The following is a 21,532-nucleotide window of genomic DNA, read 5'->3' as shown; positions in this document are numbered from 1 at the left end:
CTTTTAGATAACATGTAAAAATAGGAAATTCTTCTGGCAGAACATGAGGCATTCTTTAGAATTCTCATTAGCATATAATATATGCTATGTTATATACTATAATATGCTATAAATATATGAGTAGTATATAGTAAATATATACACTATATATATACACTATGCTACACATATACTATATATTTATACTAAATATGTACAGTGGTGATCATAATAGTGGAACTGCCTGGTAATTTCAAGATAATCTTTTTCATTTATGGCATAAACTTCCTATAATTTCAGACCATATATATAATACATATGTGAAAAGCATATTTTCTAGACACTCTGTCTACCATGAAAGGTTCACTCTAGTAATAAAATAAGTTTAATGGGCACCTATTATATCCTATCAGGTCAGTCTAGGCTTAAGTGTCATACCAAATACTAGGATGCTAGAAATACTCTAAAGGAACTTAAAACACAACCAGTTCACTTTTATAAAGCTATGCTCTAAAATTATGTCAAATCAAGTTGCGTTTTCCACAAATCAAAATATCATTTACTTTGGATTTTTGTATCACTTCATGCCGAAAATGTCATACTGTACCAAATCAAACTAATAAAGCAAATATAAGCTAGTTTTACATAATATTCTTATCCAGCACATTCTGAGCTTTCATTGGATGTGCATATTGTAATAATTCACATAATACCGACAGAACAATATATGAAATAACAAAAAAAAATGTGTTTGTTTCAAGTGGTCCCATAATTATGATCACCAAATATATACAAATAAATACTATACTATATATGTACACCATACTATACATATACTATATATATATATACTATACATATACTATATACATTGTATATACTATCATAAATACTATAATATATGCTATATTATATATATTTTATATGCCACACTATATTAGAGTGTAGCATTAGCCTTTTGGAGTTTAATTCCAATATGGTCATTATATAACATTGACTGACGCACTTTGACCCCTAAATATAAAAAATTATCTGGATGTAATAGTGGGATATGCTTCAAATGATAGGCTGTATAAATAGCTATGGGTAGCGTTGAACTGTGGGTGCATTTACCTATATTAAAGCTCAATAGCCAGTCGCTGGCCCACTGTTCTATTTTGTTTAATTCATCTTATAGAGTGTTGCTATCTGACTGACAGATGATTGGTCGATAAACAATTGCCTTCTCTACAAACAGTTTTATGCGGGTATTTTCACAACTAATACACAATGGGAGATCATCATTATTAACCATAAAAAAAGCAAAGGTCTCAGCACAAAACGACTGATGTTAGTTGGGTGGGCTGCGAGTAAGTCATTTATAGATAATCTCAAGCTTTTATTACTGAGCCAGGGTTCGGTCCAGTTACCAACTTGTCATCTAGACCATATCTTCATAACTTACATAGCAATTTACCATGAGGAACTGTATCAAAGGTTTACTAAAATCTAGTACAATAATGTCAACTTGTGTTCTAGAATTGTTAAAATGTGTCAGGTCTATCAGAGTGCGTATCAACTGTGACTCACAGCTTTTTTCGAAACACATGCTGACACATAACCGGCAACTAATTTTTGTCAAAGATTAGACATATATCATGAACGATGATATGATCGATAACTTTAGATGTAATATAAGAAAGGGATTTGGGTCAGTAATTCAAGGGATGCTTACGGTCGCCTTTTAAAAAAAAATGAGTAGGCCTACGAAATTGGTTTGCCTTCAATCTAGCGATGCCCGGCCAGTGTTCAACGAATGCAAGCAAATAAAAGTAAGTGATGGTGCAATGTATTGCGCCAGAGACTTCAACAAGACCGCACTAAGCAGGTTGGAACCAGGCTCTTTTCAGTGGTATAATTACTGCAGAAGTTTGATAACTCCAGCAGCTGATGTAGTGATGCCAGTATGAACATTATCACTAGCCAAGCAAATTACAGCATTATGAATAATGTTGTTATCGGCAGTAAAAATTGAGTTAAAATTGAGAGCAAATGATTGGGCTATGTCTGCATTTAGTCAGATTGTAGTGAGCCAGATATTTTAGCGTTTATAAACCCCCATTTAAGAGCTTGTAATCACATTTCCCCATATTTGGCACCTACAACAAAACAGAGTGAGACATGGTAAATCTTTTGATACCAAATAACTGTAATGAGAATTTTATTGCAAGTCAACCTCTAACTTTATCGTCTGTTTAGGGCTGGCTAGTCATATTAAGTGGACTTCCCGAATGATGACAAACTATAACACCAACTGGTAATTACCAAACTATAAAATGGTGACAGCAGCTTGGAGATACTCTTAGAAGAATATAACCACATCTTTTTGCTACTACTAGGGGTAAGATAGGATGTGTGTGGTGGAATCTGCTGGTGATTTAGCATACAGCGATTGTTCTCAGTGTTTTGAACCTCTTTTTTATTCGTAGTGAGTGATTATCTCAACCTGGTTAGTGTTGCTGGAGCGTACTCAGTGACTAGATTTATTGTTTCACAGATTAGCTGTGATTTTGCTGCTACTGCCTACATGAATGCACTGGGTTTGTCTCCCCCTGGTGAGTTCTGTGTCAACTCTGGCAATGCGGCTGAGGGTTGGAGGCGATAGAGGAGTCTTCGAAAACTATTTGGTTATTATTAATAGTTGCTGCTCCTGCCGGAAAAAATAGAAATTCTCCCATTGGCAATACTGCAATTTGGTTAAGACAGATTGCCATTCTGAGGCATTCTATTGGTGAGGAAGCTGTGGAGATACTGGAGCAATTTGAATTTAATGATGAAACTGCTGCTGAAAGGCTCCCCAACATACTTGAAATTTTTTAAGCATACTCCAACCCAAGAAGTAGTAGGCTTTATGAGTGGTATGTGTTTGATCTCTCAAACAGTTGAATGGCGAAGGCATCAATATTTGTGAAACGCATACGGACACAGGCAGATTAGTGTGAACTTGGAAAAATGAAGGAGATAATAATGCTCTGTGAGTGTGCTTTTGGTATAAGGGATACCAAGGTCAGAGAAAAGTTTCTCATGGATCCCGAGGTCACATTAGTTTGTGCAATCAACCTCATACGAGCAGCAAGTGACCAAAACACAGTTGGATAGCATGAATACTAACAAGTTGATTCATGCAATAGCCCGTAATAAAGTTGGAAAAACCTGAACCAATCCTGAACCGCAAAAGTTCAAATTCAATTTCTGCACATCTGAACATGTCAAAGGTACAGTACATGTTCGTTTGTAGATGTACAAAGGTGCATGTACAAAAGAACATGTACAAAGGTACATGTACAAAGGTACATGTACAAAGGTACATGTACAAAGGTACATGTACAAAGGTACATATACAATGATACATGTACATGTATTTTGTACCATGTATATTTTGTACAGTACATGCACAAAATATTTACAGACACAGCTTTATTGAACGAAAGTTTGTGAAATGTGTTATCAGAGTTGGTTTCAGAAATTACACTGCATGCTATTTTCAGTGTCGCACATCTGCTGATATTGCTTATCAAAGTTTTCTTTAGTCTCAAGACAGTGTCTCACAACATCTATAGCCTTTCTAAATTAATTATAATTTGGCGGGGTTTCCATTGGTTTTTAGTCAACTTCCATATCTTCTGATTCTGCATAATTTGATGTTGATGGATCACAAACACTGTCCATTATTTCACTATCCATCAAGTCCTCGACAATGATTAGGCCTGAGGATTTGGAAGAATTTTACCATCTCAGCATTGACATCTTTCCTAATTCAATAGTAGAGGTAGCATCAGATTGGGTAGTATCTTTGAAAGCATAGTTGACTGCTGTCCATGCAGCTTTGCAAGGCCTCAATGCTTCTAGAATGTTTAAAGCACTTTTTGGCTTTTCTCCATACTATTCAAGATGACCAATGATTCTCTGCAAAGATCGCCTTCTGTGATGAACATTGAAATTGTGTATTATGCCTTGGTCATTAGGTTGCAGTAAGGCTGGTGACATTAGGTAAAAACAAGCTCAATATTGGTGAAGCCTTTAACACGAGGGTGAGCTAGGCAATTATCCCAAAAAGCGCAATCTTTCTACTAGCAACTTTCATTGTTCTGTCAAGTTCTCCATCCAACCCATGCTTCTAAGATCTGGCTCATCATCCAGGCTTTTTGTAAGCATGATAAGTTACTAGAAGACTAGCCACACAATGTGGTTTTGCTGATTTCTATTTTACAACCAGTTCGGGTTGATTTGCTCCACTACTATTCACAGCTAGGGCAAGTGTAAACCGATTCTTACTCCCCTTACTTCTAGAGCAGCGCTATCCCTTGAGCTGCATCGTTTTATCAAGTCTCATGTTAAAGGATAGGTCTGTTCCATCCATACTGTATGGGTCAGAGAGAACATATTTTTATGCAGCTCTTCCAATTTAGTGTCTTTCCAGCAATTACCTATCTGTGGTAATGCTATGGGATTCACTTGACAATGTCTGAAACGCAAACCCATGCCTGACTTTCTATCTCTCCACCCATGATTTTGTAAATGCTCCACTGTTCAGCTCATATGAAAATTTATTAGCCTTTCTAAGTAGAATTGGCCCATTCACAGCCACATTGTTGCGCCTGAATTACTTGAACCAAGTTAATAATGCTTTGTCAAAATCTTCATGCATTGGTTTCTTCATCCGTTTTTGTTTCTGATTAGCAGAAGAGTTCCGGCTAGCAAAATAATCTTATCTTTAATCCAAGTTGATGCAGTAGGTTTAGAAAGCTCTCTCTTTTTGCTACCTCACTTGGTTTTACTACTCTTTGAATGTCATTAACAATATCCACCTCATACTAATGAGCTTTTGTTTTGTAATCCTGTTTCATTTATGAAGACATGTTTGCAAAAGTAGAAAAGGCTTTGAATAATGCTTGGAACTGCCATCGATGATTAACCTTTAATTATTCACATCTGTATTTAAGATAAATGTTCACTATTGCTCAAGGTTGAGGCATCTTTTTTCAGTGAGTCTATTTTCAATTTTTTTCAAACTTACAGAATCAAGACCAGATCAACTTGCTCTATTAAGGTTGTATGTTAGCTGCCAATCTAGAGCTTGACCTATTAAATTGATGCACCCTTCACAACCGCCGAGGAATATATGTCAGAGGCAGTTGCCCTTGTTTCTGTTTTGTGACCAATTCTAATCTATTCAGCTCTGTTTATTTTTAAACTTTTACTGTCTTTTAGTTTGAATCAGCCAGAGTTAATTCGAATTAGTCAGATATTTACAATGGTAAGTGATATAGAGGAACAGGGACTCAATGTCTCAATTAAGCAGAAATTTGAATTATTCAGACTCCATTGTAATAGAAAGAGCCTTATACATATGCTATTTTCTCTTTAAAGTGTGACAAGAGATATCGATATGTTAGGGTTAACTACGAGAGCCTCGTTATTCAAATTGAACTTGACAATTGGCACCGACTATGAAATCATTTTCGTTGAGCAAAAACTTTATATTTACTAGATGTATTGTGGAAGTTACGTTAAAGAAAGTATACTTATAGGTGCACCTATTGCATAGTCATCCTTATTGTTATAATTTTTTTCCCAAACATTAATAGGTATTTGAAATAATATTGATGTCCCTTTGCATTTTAATGGTGCTCTCAACCTTTAGAAGGACCGTCTCGTTTACAAATGTCATGACTTTTTATTCTCTGACAAGTAATTTCAGAATTCAAAAGGGTTAAGCAACTATAGCACAATTACTTAATAATAATAATGCAAGTTGTGATTTCTACCGAACGAACAAATGTTTAGCAAACCCGAGATTGACGATAATTTGAAATCCCAGCAAGATGGTACACGATCTTCGCTGCAGATATCTTAAAAGTTCTTCACTTATCGAAGCTTCATTTGCTACTGTTAATGGCATGAGGTCAGATTTGTTTGCTATTCTCTTTGGAGTCCCACAGGAATCAGTTTTAGACCCCTGATGTTTTTTATTTTTGTCAATAACATGCTCTTGGCTGTGAAGGGCGCATTCTGCCAACTTTATGCAGATGACACCCTTTTAGATATGGATATCACATGTATAATTTTCAAGATAACATAACAACACTGTATGATTGGTTTGTCCAATAGGGCATGGCTTCTAACCCCACCAAATGTGTTCACACGGAGGTTGAAAAAGACTTCCGGTTTTACTTTAGAGCTAAATAGCACTCCTAACCCACAAGCCATCAGTGTAAAATATTTAGGTGTCTTTATAGAAAATAATTTCAAATGGCTTGAACACATATAAAAAGTTGCCAAGAAAGGTAACAAGACCCTGGACTTGATAATTCTTTTTAACACTTCCTGTCAGATCAAGCTGATTGCTTATAAAAACAGTAGTATTATTGAAACCACCTGTCAGATGTGTTCGCCATAAAATAAGTCTTTATTAGATATGCTAGAAACTATCCAGAGGTGTGCCGTATGATGGATTTTCATACTAGGGCAGTCAATAAGTGTCACCAACTGTATGAAAGAACATGCTATAAATACGGTTGAGGCTCGACGACAGAGTTAAATAAAGATTTATTGAAAAGATTTAATCTGGTCAACATGAAATTAACATAAATAATTATGTCTGTTTTAACAAATCGTATTTTACCCGGAAAGGTACTGTCGTTGTTTATTTTTGCTTGGAACAATTGAAGTTCTCATTTTGTGATATAATTAGAGTTTTATTAGACAGACTGGCGCAAACGTCATCATAGGACAGTGTGAATAATTTTTTGTTTCATTTTAGTGAAAAAAAGGGTGAGCAAAAAGAGGAAAGAAACAATTTTTTTTATTCAATTTACTGTATTTAGTAAATATCTATGTAATGCCCACTGTTGAATGGGCCGCCCCGTATATATAGATAGAAGCGTATCAGTTGTACTCGTTGTTGTTGCTTGAAGGCCATTGGTCATTGGCCAGTTTTCTTTTTGCAATTTCAGTAAGTGTTTTTGCAGAAAGGTTTCGGTGGAACACTTTTATAAATGAAAAGGAAACTTAACTGTTGTTTAAAACAGTGTCTTATATATTATAGGGTTCCCTATATGATTTAAAAACAATACACAGTTCTGTTGTATGTAGATTTTATGCATTTACAGTGAAAGATTTCAAGCTGCGCTCGCTAAAACCCGACTTAAAAATGCTCGAGTCGATAAATATTGCGTAATAATAGTCCCGAATGCATGTGATTTGCACGTGCTAGATCTAATCAGTATAATTGAAGCGTGCAACATTAGAGGAAGGTCAGTCTTTGTTACAACGCTGGTAGTTTTTATCACACATCACCATTGTTTATTTGTGTAAGTAAAGTTTTTAGGTACCACACTGTGCTAAAATTAACCTATTATTCTACTTGCGGCTGGCACATGTTCGATACCAAAACACGTTACACAGTTACACAAAACACGTTTTACAGTACATGTACATTATAGTGCAACAAATTAATTTACTGATTTCTTTGTTGGTAAACGATGGATTCACAATTAAATAAAGCTAAAGTTGATGGGTTTTGCTTTGCAACAGCTTTAATGCGTGGAGTTTTACGCATTTAAAATTCGGGAATATAGAAATTAATATGCTGGTATGTCTTTTAATTCTTTTCTTTTAAGACATTGTTATAGGACAAATTCGCATGATTATGCTCATAAAAAAACAAAAGACCTGTGCAATAGGATAGCTGATAAAAGTTCTAAAAGCTGAATTGTTTTTTCAGTTCAAGCAGGAGAGTTTAACATATTTATATTTATTATTGAACTTGAGTTGAAGAATTACAACTAGCAAACAATCAGTTTAAGATATAGATAATTTAGCAATAGTAAGACTGTTGTCATCTATGGAAATAGGCACTGCCCACTCGGCTCTGAGGAGTGGACTGATTTGAATGTTCTTTCTGTGAAGCTAAGGGTTCACCTTCAATAATGTCACTAATGGTTTTCGATCCAGTATTCATGTATTGTTATAAGCAGCATTTTTGTTCAGTAATAGTTAGTTGCTGGTGTTTCTATAGAAATTTTGCTACTCAAATATTGGTAAACGGAATATATGTTTAGATATTCATTCACATACTCATTGAAGCCCCGAGTGATAGTCGGTGATTCTACCAATCAAATCTCAATGAAGCCTAAATCCTGCAAACATATAGCTCTTTGAATAGCGTTTTTAACAGAACATGTGAATCGTACTGTTGTCATACCAACTTACTTGAGAATAACTAATTCCATGAATTTAGATAATCTTGTGTAAAATATAGGTATATTTAAAGGCCCCATATTTGAGGAAAGTCTGACAGGTTTACAACTTTTTATATTTACCTCATCCACAGAGCATCGACTCATGAAAACAAGATGTGAACCTCTTTTGACTCATTTTTTCAAGTTTGACAAATGTTTTTATTCCGATCAAATTACCGTTAACAGGGGTGTCTTTATGTAGGTTCCTTCCTTATGCTCACTTTGATTCGCCCACCGATTTAAGTATGACAATGTCATACTTAAATGAATAGGCATGAAGTATCCATCTTTGAAGTTTAGTAATCATTCACGTTGTCCCTTTTGAACAACGCTTCAAATAAGTGCGCATTGTTCATGGATTCTTCATAAAATACAGTGAATAATGGTAAAAAGTTTGTTATTTCCATGTAGAAACCTGACAAGGGGTGGGAGTTTGAACAGCTATGGACAGGATTGTGTATGGGACCGCTTTACTGAGGGTAGGTATTTATGAATATAAGCTCCTTACGTGCAATCTATAGCCTTCTTGTCAAACAATGCATTACTGATTTGTTTTTGTTAGGTTTGTAATTTAGACAAATATGTTGGCATTAATAATATTCAATAGTTTTCTGTGAGCGTTTTGTAGGTTCTCGCTTTGAAATATGCTCTGTATAAATAATCGATAAGAAATCGCTCAGCTATAATTAAAACCACTCGCACAGTCATATTTCCTTTCATATAATGGTTTTCTCATTCGTTCTCATCATCAATTTCCTTGTTGATCTCACCAAGTGAATCAATATGATAAATAAGGAACATAAAATTGTTTTAAAGAATACATGATTTTTTCTCACCTTAAGGTTTCATGTATTTGTTTACATTTCTCGAGCTAAACAATCAAGATTAACTAAAAATGTTCAGTATAGAAATAATATTATAGGATACCTACAGGTAACTTCTCTTCCTGTTATCTAACAAGGTGCATTTCTTCATATGTTGGGAGTTTTTATCATGTTAACTTTATTTTATGGATATAAACAGAATTCCTAAAAAGTTAGTTACAGATAAGCCATTATTGGAGGTAGAAAAAGATCAAAACTTCGTGCTTTAAAAATCTATTACCATTGCTCCTAGTTGATTGTGGGGCAAGCCACGTTGGCATAAGCCGCTGAGCATATCATGTAAGAGAAAAACATTTTGGAAATGCTGGAACAGGCCATCATCTTGTTTGCTTCCAACCGGATGCTGTATTAGCAATCCTCTCCGTGTAAAAAAAGTGGTACTCGCCTTTGATCTTTAGTTTATAGAACAATTTGTCAATGATCACATGCTCTCTTCATTTTGAATCACGATCAGATGGCTGAATTTACTGTAGCTAAAAAAATTGTGCGACAACCGCCAAACGGTATGCGACAGAAAACTACCTCGCGTGTTTAACCCTCAATGCTTGGCATTAACAACCAAAGTAGCGCTATGCTATTCACACGACTCACTTAGGATTGATTAGTGGCTCATACCTTGAAGATTTCTTCAACTGGTGGCTCAGTCAGGCAACTTCTAGCATGCTTTTTAACAACTGTTTAAATCTCAGAACTTCTCACAGACCCAAAACTTTGTTATCATCACATTAGTAGTTAAAAAAACCAGGTAATCTATTTAGAACCATCTGTGCTATGATTACATGAAACGTGTTGCTATTTACTATGTGGATGTGATACTTTTGTAGATAGTGGTGATGATACAGATTGTCTTCTCTACCTGGTAAGTATTGGGCTGCACACCCTTCCACCATCTTCATGAGTTTGCTAAAACCTTAAAGCGGCTAATGAGATGAAGGCTTGTGTTGACCGTATCATAACCATGAACTTCTAGACATAACATTCGGTTTTAGACAAGAGAACTTCCTCCAAAATAGGAAATATATAGTAATTTATCAGTACAACCTGTTAAAAAAGCCTCTCTAACCTTTCATAGCGATCTATATTTACAGTACATCATTAACTTACGACCTATGCAAGTCCACCCGACTTTACAACCACATTTGTGAAAAGGTCAGGCAGCTCAGTGCGAGGCGTAGCGTAAGCCGGTCTTCGTCATTTTTGTTAAGCCTTTTCGTTAGGGCTATTTTTTATCTGCCACATGATATCAACAATAATTTCTCTCGAATTTAAAATTTGGTGATTTGTGCACTAATTATGTACGTTATTAAGGGATATACATTGTTTGCAATGGCGAGTTAAGTGTTATGCGCTATGGTAAAAACGGATTCGCGAACAGATAAATGATAAAATCTTAGTTGAAAGTTTGAAGTTTTCTAAAATACATACTAAAACTTTCTTCAAGTATGTGTTTAGTAAGCTAAATTTAAGTTCGATTCAGAATCAACAGAATATACAGAATCGACTTACATCCTAATCGTCTAACGGCCGGAACCAAACACGGTCGTAAGTCGGTGACTTACTGTAGTTAGAGTTTCTTTCCGTGCTACTGTTAGTTTTTTTATGACTCTTCGCAGTCACCTATGGCTATAGTCTGATATTTCTCAATACTTCCGTAACTTGTAGGGGTTACTTGCAGCCACCAGGTGGATCATTCATGCCTCCAGTGTACGAGTACACGCATCTTATTCTCATCCTGTTTGCAGCCTTCTCGTTGGTCAAGCCTAACTCAGTAGAAGCTGTATTCATGGTAAGTGTATGCAACTTGTATTAGCTCCCCTTAAATGATGCCAGTCTAGCAATCCTAGCAAGAAGGAAGTAGAAGATGGATGGTTTAAAATTATTCAAGACAAGCTTTCATCCAGCTCATAAATTAAAAATTATGTTAATTTCTTGCATACAGGTTTCCAGAGTTTTTAAAAATGTAGCCAAAATTTTGTATTCTAGTCCGCCCTGTTTTATTGGAATGTTTTGATGTCATTTGACATGTGAATCTAGGAACACTGACAGTCACAAGTTTGGTCTTGTATTGATTAATGTCTATCTATTAACACAACCGTTGATCCCACAAGGAGTCTTGGTGAAAAGTGAAGCTAGCGGTGTCCTACATCTGTGACCTTGTTTAGTTAGTGCCTGTATTGCTCACATTCACTATGTGTCTTCTTTCACTTCCTGTGTGAGATGATAAGACAATAAAGCAAACAAAGCCATGAATGGAAAAACAATGCTGAGCAAGCTTATCAAATATGTGGCTAATCTTATTTCCATGGCCTTAGTGTAGAACATGTATTGTTCTTTCCGAGGCTATGTTGTATCGAATTTCCTAGTTGCGCTACCTTAGCAGAGGTAATGCATGGTTACACATCGTCATGTTAGAGATCTGAGTATTCCTAAATCACTCAAACTTCATTGACTAGGTAGGGATGTAAACGATTTTACATTTTTGGAGGTTACTGAAAATGCTAAGCTTAACTTTTGTGACTAACAACAATAAAATTATTGTTAAAAATGACTTTGAACTCGTCTTTTTATTGGCCAATATACAACTAATTAGGATGTGATTTCTTGCTGAACTTCGTAAAAAGCGCTCGCACTTATGCTCAACCAGTGTAGCTATCATAGCATTATATGATATATGATGATGAGTCTTGCCAAATCTGGTTGTCCTAAAACATAGGGTTGTTTTTGTGGTGGTCGATTCAGGCCCTAGTATCACTGTACCCGGTGCAGAAGAAATGTGGGACTCATTTTCAATCGCATCGATATAATAGACCAGGGAGAACCTGACCGTCTGTGTTAGGTACATAACATAAAATATAGTTACAGAATGCTTGTTACGCATTGTTCAAGATGAACTTGCACAAAATGTTAGTAGATTTTATCAGACTATATCGGTATTTTTCTATCCTTACGATTGTTTTTAATGTTTGAGGTGAGCCGGCTGCCAGGATATTTCAAGATTAAAATCGACAAAACTTGATCGTGGTTGAAACACTCGGAAGAAAAATACGCGTGAAATGAAGTCACTAGTTCTTATCGTTGTGGTAGTTGATATCGGCTATTTCAATTGTTTAGCAGCATTATGGGTCTCTATTCTGTCAGTCTCTTTGCAACTATAGACATCATAATCGCACTTTCGCTTGATCTGAGTTTAACCAGATCAAGCGAAAGTTTTGGTGATGACGTCACTAGTTGTGAGAGTTGATATTGACTATTGTGTTCAAAGTGTAGCTATTCTGTCGGTCCCTTTGCAATTATAAAAGTCATACTTGCACTTTAGCTTGATCTAAGCGTTTTAACCGCGACAAAGTTTTGTCGTTTTCAATCTTGAACCATCTTGTCGGTCAAATCACCTCAAGCATTGAAAATTATAGACAAACACTGATACTAGTTTCGTGTATGTTCCTCTTTGAAAAAACTAACCTTGAATTTGGCGCTATGAACATCCATTACTGGCGTAATTACTTGCTGTGGGGATATAGACACGCTCTCCTATGAAATCTGACATGGATGTGAGTCTGACAAGGGCTCAAGCATTCATGTATGATGCAATTAATGGAGTCAGTAGCATACGTGCCGAGCCATCTTTCCTGTAATGCTCTGTCTATTTGTTAGTTGACCTTTGAGTGTGTTGATAAAGCAATTTGTCATCTTATCATCTTATCATCTACTCATGCCAAAATAGTTTAGGGCTATTCACACGATATTGTATTGACACATTTTTTGGTTTATGGCAGTTTTACTCATAAGTCTCAATATCTTAGACAGCAGCAAGTCTCAGTGTCTTGGCTATAGTGGCTAGTAGTAGTGCATTTATGACAGTCCATAGACATAATTTAGTCTCAGAGATTAATAAAATAATTTAATTTGCTGATTGAATTATTTCATTTCTAGTTAGTTTTGTTTATTACCAGTTTCAGATGTATATTTTATAATTCCGGCTGACCTTGATATGTATACTTCATTTCTAGTGGCATCCTCGGGTTGCAGAGGTTTTTGGTACACAACTCATCAGTCTGTAGATCAGTGGTGTCTTCGTATTTCCCGTGTGTAGGGGGTATTTGCAGGGGGTGTGCGTAAGAAAAGCCGCCGTAGATTGGAATCAATTTATTTCTCTGACGTATTCATTACATTTGGTTATTGTTTTGTCACGTGATGTTCTCACGCGAATTGAAAGGCCAATAAAAGGCTCAATATAAAACTTCTCGTAGCACTAGTTTATGACAAACACTTCGGGTTTCACCGAAGACCGCGTATCAAATATAGATGCTCGCTACTTTACAGTTTTGTTTCGGCTTGGTCTAATCATCTAGTCGTAATCTGATCATGTGACCCATACTTTGCAAATAATTTCTGCAGCATTTTTCGACTATCACAAGTGACCAACAGGCTCGTCATGTTTATCAGACAATGATATGTATTCCTTCGAGCTAAGGTTAAAAATTAAACAAATTTTTACGGTAAGTTATAAGATGTCAGTGCTAAAAGTGACAGCATTACAATGACGATAAACTAGACACGTAAGAACAATATACATGGTTTTATTGAATGTGTGAAGTATATTTGTGAAAATATTTCGACGAATGAGGTTGCGTGAAAGTGTAAACAAAAGCCATCTTGTACAACTACGTCCCATTTTAGCTGTTTTGGAAAGAGATTGTAATCTACCGCAGTCTTGTGATGGCGCCGATTAGCTGTTCGTTTTTGAGCTTTTAAGAGCTTGTAATCACATTTCCACATACAGTCAAGCATGGATAACTCGAACTTCACGGGACCGAGCGAAAGTGTTCGAGTTATCAGAGTGTTCAAGTTATCAGAGCACTGTCACAAGTCCATTTATTTCTTAGTAGATACATATACAAACTATAATATAAATGAAAAGCATAAATGGCTTGTTTCAAATTAAATGCTTCTAATGTAAAGTTAAAAACTTTTTTATCAAAAAGTATAGAGATTTTACTATCACTTGAGATTGGTTTGTTGTTTGAGGTGATGTTAATGCCAGGACGTTTTTTAGATTAAAATTGGCAAAACTTGATCGTTGTTGAAATGCTCAGAAGAAAAGACATCTTTTTCTTTTGAGCGTTTTAACCAAGATCAATTTTGCCGATTTTTCTTGAAGTTTATGCGAAGGTTACCTCACTTTTCCTTGCTTCCGAAGAGCCATCGCTAGGCGGATGTTTGGTAAAAATCAAATTTCACCAAACCTTTAGAAAAGTCGTTGACAAAAATATTTTGCCGTTGGTGGTAATAACGACGCCTATGAATTACGAAAAGTTGAGGTTTACCTATATGGCTAGGAATAAAGTGATTTTCTAAAGCGATAACAACCGTCTCGGTAGCCGTTGGGCAAAAAACTGTTCGAGTTAACAGAGTTGAGGTCGAGTTATCTAAAACAATTTATCATTACGTGGGAACGGACCAAAGAAACCGTTTGAGTTAACCATGTGTTCGAGCTATCCGAGGGCGAGTTATCCATGTTTGACTGTATTTTGCACCTAAAACACAGCAGAATAAGACAGGGTGAATCTTTTGATACCAAATAACTGTAATGAGAATTTTGTTGCAAGTCAACCTTTAATAAATATTTTAAGCTACGGTGATCCAACACTTGCCGTAGAAAAATATGTTCGTTGTATGCTAATATTGTTTTATTTAATTTGTTCGTATGTCATCAATAGTGTGATTATTGTGTCTCTAGCAACGCGTTAAACAGGGCATTTATATTGGTATTTGTGTGAACAAAGGAATGAAAATCATGCACCTCGTTCCACAATACAACTTTTTTGCTATTTTGTCATGTGACCCCTTTAGGATACGCATATCGTTAGTTTAGTTTAGATAAAAGTCCTCCAGTCAATATTTATTTTTTAGCACCAGTTCTAAGATTCAAAAAGTGTAAAAAAATTCAGCTCAATGCAAGTGTATGTAAATTTTCTGAACATACGCCGCCATCGGAAGTGAGGCTTTTTATAAAAAGATGTCTACACGATTGTCTATACTCTTCTATGTTCTACTCAGACTTGTATCATGACTAGCAACAGGAAATAAGCCATGAGAATGTGTCATGGAAAATGGTTTGGTCTAGTTGTTTTTCTCGAGAAGTAGTTTTACCCAAGATGGCAGCACTAGTCAGCTTTGAGATATGCTCATCATTTTTATCTTTTGTTGGCATTTAGCTGTGTTGACACTCAGTGAGACATACATGTTTGTATACTGCAGTACTTGTTTGTCAACATCTTCACCATCCTAAATGACATCATCCTTCTTGGCCTCTACCAGCCGATAACCCACATCTTGTATGAAAAGAACCCGAATACTCTGGGCAGCACACTTAACACCTACAGATTTGCACTGGGGTGAGTACAGATGTAGCAATGGCCTTTTATCACACCAAACTCTGCGCTAAAGACGCTCAGCTCTGAAAAGTGTGCATGTCATGAGGCCAATCACCAATGCAACAGCGTGGTAACGTAGTAGCATCAAAATCTACCAGTACATCTAGAGTAGGCAAGTGCTATGCTATTGTAGATGACACCTATAATAGAGCAGTGCTATTTTGGTGTAGACGACATCTGTAGGTAAGTGTTATTTTTAGTGTAGATAATCCCTTTAGGCAAACGTAAAGTAGATGACAATGTGGTAAGCCCTCTTTTACAGTAGCTGACGCTTATAGGCAGATGTTATTTGAGAGTAGATGACACCCTTAATGCATACATATGTAAAGTTCTGTTCTAAAAAAGTTCTGTTCATTTGTAAAGTTCTAAAATTCTGTTCCTAAAAAGCTAGGTTACGTCACGTTTTTATGGGCGGAGCTTGTTGTGCCGGTCGTGTTGTTTTCGAGACCGATATTAAAACGCTGTAAAAAAGCTTTCATTACTCTGAAAGTTAGTGGACTAATCTTTATTTTGAGTACAAAATCTGTGTTTGATTTACCTAGCAAATGCGATAAAAGTTGTACGTGACAGTTATGGTTTAATGCATACATTTTGTATAAATTTTACAGCTTAATTTTATTTCTTATCAAGTTTTTTAATTTTAGATAAAAAACTAGTGTTTCTAAAAAGTTTATTCGTTGGATTTTGTTTGTCAAAACAAGTATTTACTCAAATGCCACGGCGTATGTCAAAAAATGTTTAAGTTTATAGGTTTGTTTGTAGTTGCCTTTCACTCCTAAAATTATTCTCTGTTAGTTAGAAGTGTAGCTAGTATTCATCGTGTCAACGATGGGCTGAAGGATAATCGTTAGCATAGACATCCAAAAGAAAGTCAGCTAGTGTGATTGTAAAAATGTGTCTATTAATTCTGGTCTAATAACGCACCGAAGGTTGACGCAGGGATGGTTGTCTAATACATAGTTTTTATAACCATTTATTCTGTGCAAAACAGCGATCTTTTTAGCATACATTCTAGTATTTGTACAAGAGAGATTGAGTGGAAATTATAGTCCCTATACAAATATTGCTTTAGATCACCTGCTGGCACTTTTCCAAATGTTAGGATCAGCTTTGCAATCACAAGCGTGGTAGAGAGAGATGATAGTCTACATGTATTACAGTACTGTTGTCATCTTGAAAGTTTTGAATTCATCAAAACACGGATAAAATTGTTTTATGTAAATGATAGAATGATCGTTGCGTAGTGGCATGGTTAAAAATGGTCAACACTGTAGCAGTGATAGGATGGGATGACCAAATCACTCGAGTTGATCAGCGCGCAACCCAAATAATAAGCGAGTGTAGTCATTGTTATTTATCATGGCCATGCAAAAAGAATTAGACAGTTGATGGTATTTTCTCGGCGCCAAGTTGGTCGCTCTAATATATAAGGCTTGTCACCCAATCGCCTATGGCTTGTCACTTTAGTGCGTTGACTGAGTCTTGCCATTATTAGCCTTGGTGTATGTACATGTATGGTGCATTGTGTACTAATCACACTGTTTTTGTTCAACAGCATGTCCATAGTGAACCTGGTGCTGAAACCGGTTGTCTGTCTGGTGCTGTTTAAAGTATATCAGGCACGAGGTGGAGACATCAGAGCAGAACTGATGTGTATGCAAGGTAGGCAGACAAGAGCTCATTGCTAGTTTAACTAATCTCATATTCAAGGGTGCTTGTGGATTCCTCACATGCACTTTACAAATGTACTCATGGTAAAATATCTATCATGAAATGAGATAAGCAGTAAGCATTTATTGAAGCCCATTTTAATAAACTTAGAGTTATCTTCTCTTCTGCTTTCTTTGGTACGCAACCAATACGTTATTTGCTCTATCAATTCAAGGATGGCCTTCGAAGGAATCTAATAAAAAACATTTTTAGCACTGACTATGTTGTTCAGTTGCAGTCTGTAAACAAAAAACTATTTGTAAAAATCTCCGGCGATGGCATTTAATGGTGCAACTACACGTATATGCATGTACTTTTCTATTGTCGACGAACTTTACCTGATTTGATTTTCACGTACTCCAATTAAAAAAAAGCTTGCTTAAATCTCCTGCAATCGTGAAGACATGCGAAAGAACCGTTAATATCTCTGCTTATGTTACCATTACTAGTGCCCTGGCAGTCTGGGTGCCAATATTGCACAGAGAATAAATATATACACATATACATAAATAATAAGCACAATTATTCTCAAATATGGATAGCGAACTACTGGTTCAGTTGGTAGCATTCCAAGTCTTGGGTTTGAATCCCCTATGGTGCAATCTTTTTTCTCCGAACACGAACTGTGACTTCGGATGAATGAGTACAGCTTTTATTATAGTGAAGATTATAGCATGAGAGCCATGATAACTACTGTTAGCTAAATATCCAGTTTTTAGTCAGTGTGAACATGTTTAAATATTGGAAAACACAGGCTAATCAACCAAGAGTGTAGCGGATTGCAAAAAATGTTTATGACTTTGACTTTACACATTCAATGGCTCTCTAAAAATATATCGTTTAATTGTACAACTATCAAGTCTCTTTGTAGGGCATTGGCAATTTGTATTAAAAGTTTGGTACTGGTTCAGTTTACTGCCAACTTGAAGCCAGCAGTAGCATAGAAATGAAGTCAGAAACGAATCATGTACGGCGAGTTCTATTCACGTTTAGCGTATTTAGGGGCATCAGAATATGTAGTATGATGACTCGGAAGGTTCGCTTTGGTATACAGTTGATGTTCCTACATCGTAAATAATTTATTTCGAAAATAGATTGTAGGGATTTTATACGAACAGTAAAACACATGTAAAAAGCCTGGCCTGTCCAAGATCTTCCCAAACTCACCCCTTTGACCCTTCAAATAAAAAAACTACACTTACCATGTTAATTTAAAGACTGCGCAGTAACAGTGCTATTACTGGTTTGTATGGACAACTTTTCTCTTTTTTCCTTTTTTCTTACACTTGGTTTAGGGTCCATGATTACGCTAATTTTAGGAGAACGCACATCTTCAATGTCTATTATTTGTATTTTTCCTCCACAGCAAGATCTCTGTTGCAGAGAACGAAAATTATGTATGTCTCTGAGTAAAAAGAATTTATACCCTTTTATGACGTTTTCTCCCCGCAAGCGCAGCAAGGGAGAAAACGATACTTTTAACGATAAGCATGGGACTCTCGCTATTCAAATCAAGTTTGGAAACTTAAGCCGGCTTTACATTTTACGTTATATAAATATAGAATTTAATACGTAATGTGAAGCGAAACCTTTACATAAATTTTTCAGGTTCATTAACATTTATGTAAAAGGAGGTTTACATTATAGGTTTACTGTACAACAGAAGCCTTTGGAGTCAAATCTGTCACTATCAGCTCTTGCTATCCAATTAGAATAGACGGAATGTCCGAGTGAAGAACTGGTCAAACAAATATTGCTGTAATCTATTTTTCTTCTCTGTCGATAATGGAAAGCTCTGATTTTTTAGGTACAGAAAATGGGAGATCATATAACGGATATAATAGCATGGATGACAGTTATAATGTTGAGACCGCTTCACCACACCATAGCATGGAGCATTCATCATCGCATACATAGTACGGTCTCAACGATTGAATCTCGCAGAAAAATGTGATCTTTCACCGGCCCATCTCACACATCTTTTGTTCATCAGGAATAGTAGTGTTTTTGAACGACTTTAATATAAAACAGGAGGGAAGGTTCTGTCTACCAACCTCTGTTATGTTAAGAAGTTATGGCTAGCTGCTAAAGGGATGGCTGCACATGCACACTCAACCTGTGTAGTCTCTGGTCTGTGAGCACAATGCTCGTTGCCAACGTTGCTTCAGGGGCTTCTGCAGCCGTCCCTTGATGCATACCTTTTAATGGAGCCTAAGTTCATTCAATATTGCTTTTATTTTCTTAAATCTTTGGTTAGAATTAATCTACATTCCCTGGAATAAGTTTTAGATTGCGCGAGGATACTGATTGGGTTATACATTTCTATAAACTGCATACTTAATCCCACTTTCCATAATACTCATATTTACTTGTAAAGTTAACGCTTTCTTGCTTTGCTCTATTTTGGTTGTTTTAGAAGTTATCTACTGTTATATATTTTTGGCAAGAGAAGAAAAATCTAAATTATTTTTATTTCACCATCATTGTTGAGGTTTTGTTTTATGGTGGGACAATCCTATTATTTGGCACTCTAAAAATGCAACTGAAATGATAATCTTTCAAAAGTTCATATCTATAATTTCTGGCATCACTACTCAGATTGCTGTTGTATCGATATATCCATCAAACATCTAGTTACTGTGTTGCTATAGCCCATGTTTCTCACACTGTTATAGAGACATTCGTATCTCCTCCCATCCCTGTGTCTAGAATCATGTTTGTCTAGTCATTTTATTAAGTATAAAATTGTGTGGCTTGTCTGTGGTACTATTTGCTTGTATTTTATTATTAAAAATATATTGCATTATAATCCGTTTGTACTATATGGTTAGAACTTCTGATAGCAAGTTCTGGAAACCTTTCTATATTATTAGTTGAGATTGACGCTTATTTATAGTGGATTAGTAAGTAAAACCATTAAAACTCGCAGTTAGACTTAGCTTTTAGATTATTCAGCAGGCTAATGGGGCTTACTAGCTAGCATTCAGTAAAGCGATGATTGTACAAGTTTACTGGAATAGAAAGATCAAATTTACAAACTAGCAAATAGTGCCAATAGTATGTGTCGCCTTTGAAATGAAGGGCTCTCTAGTTTCTTTGGCTACTTCTTTGCCCAGTTCAAAATTTACACTTTGTCCAAATGTGGATGGCCTGAAGAATCAATAATGCATGCAGTGTAATATGTACGCTAATTATCATGACCAGTTAGAAGTGCTAATTGCAATTTGGGCTAATATCATTGGAGATTATAAAAGCAACTTGACGCCTTTTACAAACAGAATCAAGCTTTTTGAGTGACGCTCTGAAGCAGGTGCTTGATATTGAATGTACCATTTAAGTCAATTACCATGACTTTATAGGGATGCAAACTTGGTAAGAAATTGTCATCTCCTACAGTATTTATTATAATAACAACTTTATATGGTATTCCTCAGCGGTGTATACTGAAGTCCTATTTTTGTAGGTTTTAATAGTGATTCCCAAATATACTAAGATTTGTAAATCAGTTTAGTTGTGCCTTTGGGCCCCGACGCAGGAGTTTGAATAGTCAGAGTTAGTACACCAGTTATAATAGGCTAGTATACCCTGGTAGTCAATTGCGCTGTGAGAGATCATCATGTGTACCGATAAAGACAGAGAATAGCTATCTGCACAACTATTCCATTTTGCTGCAATGCGGTCAATTGGTACAAGTGTTAATACATCAGTCTACCAAGCTGGATGTCATGAGTTCGAGTCCCTCACGAAGTGATCTTTTATCCCAACTTCCAACCCTGACATTGGACAAACAGACAGACATGGCTCATGTTATAGTAAAAGAAAAATGTAATAAAGATTGAGACGAAGTACGCAATTGCAGCTGACAATCACTGAGTTTCCTCTTATTTACTTAAGAGATACTGAAAGAACTGGCATCAAATCTATAGAAAATGTTAAAAGAATTGGCTCCTATAACTAAAAAAAAATTTTGCACATTTTAGAGCTTTGAGCAGTCATCTATGCAGTGCATGTGCATGGGCAATTTCAAGTAGTTCTTGAGATTAAGTGCAATTAAGTGCTCATTCTTTTGTCGAGTTACTAATATTTTTGCTCTGAACCATAAACTTAAAAGTAGCGAGCTCAAGTTTTCTCGTTTGAATATGATATATCGAGTTTTAGCAGTCGATGTAGGTGTATATTCAGAGCTATGTTGTTTCTCATCTTCGTGTATTCATGCAACCTTGTTAATTATTACTAACTACTA

At 35.9% G+C, this 21,532-nt stretch overlaps 1 protein-coding gene across 2 annotated transcripts; it reads left to right on the top strand.

The window, feature by feature from the left end:
- Positions 1 to 7,241: 7,241 nt before the first annotated feature.
- Positions 7,242 to 20,102, top strand: LOC137408501 (type-1 angiotensin II receptor-associated protein-like). 2 transcript variants are annotated; one of them, XM_068095046.1, is made up of 7 exons: positions 7,242 to 7,331; positions 8,673 to 8,740; positions 9,970 to 10,004; positions 10,808 to 10,931; positions 15,404 to 15,540; positions 17,135 to 17,241; positions 19,097 to 20,102. In XM_068095046.1, exons 2-7 carry the CDS (start codon positions 8,705 to 8,707, stop codon positions 19,204 to 19,206), a joined length of 549 nt encoding a protein of 182 aa, XP_067951147.1. In that variant the 5' UTR covers positions 7,242 to 7,331; positions 8,673 to 8,704; the 3' UTR covers positions 19,207 to 20,102. The 2 variants fall into 2 exon arrangements, with proteins under 2 accessions (XP_067951147.1, XP_067951149.1); XM_068095048.1 differs by having other exon boundaries at positions 7,250 to 7,331; positions 8,673 to 8,744; positions 9,974 to 10,004.
- The last annotated feature ends 1,430 nt before the right edge of the window (positions 20,103 to 21,532 follow it).

The sequence above is a fragment of the Watersipora subatra genome, chromosome 11 (genome assembly GCF_963576615.1).
Source record: "Watersipora subatra chromosome 11, tzWatSuba1.1, whole genome shotgun sequence".
Classification (NCBI taxonomy): domain Eukaryota; kingdom Metazoa; phylum Bryozoa; class Gymnolaemata; order Cheilostomatida; family Watersiporidae; genus Watersipora; species Watersipora subatra.
The sequence above is the reverse complement of the archived record's forward strand: the minus strand, read 5'-3'. Positions and strand labels throughout refer to the sequence as shown.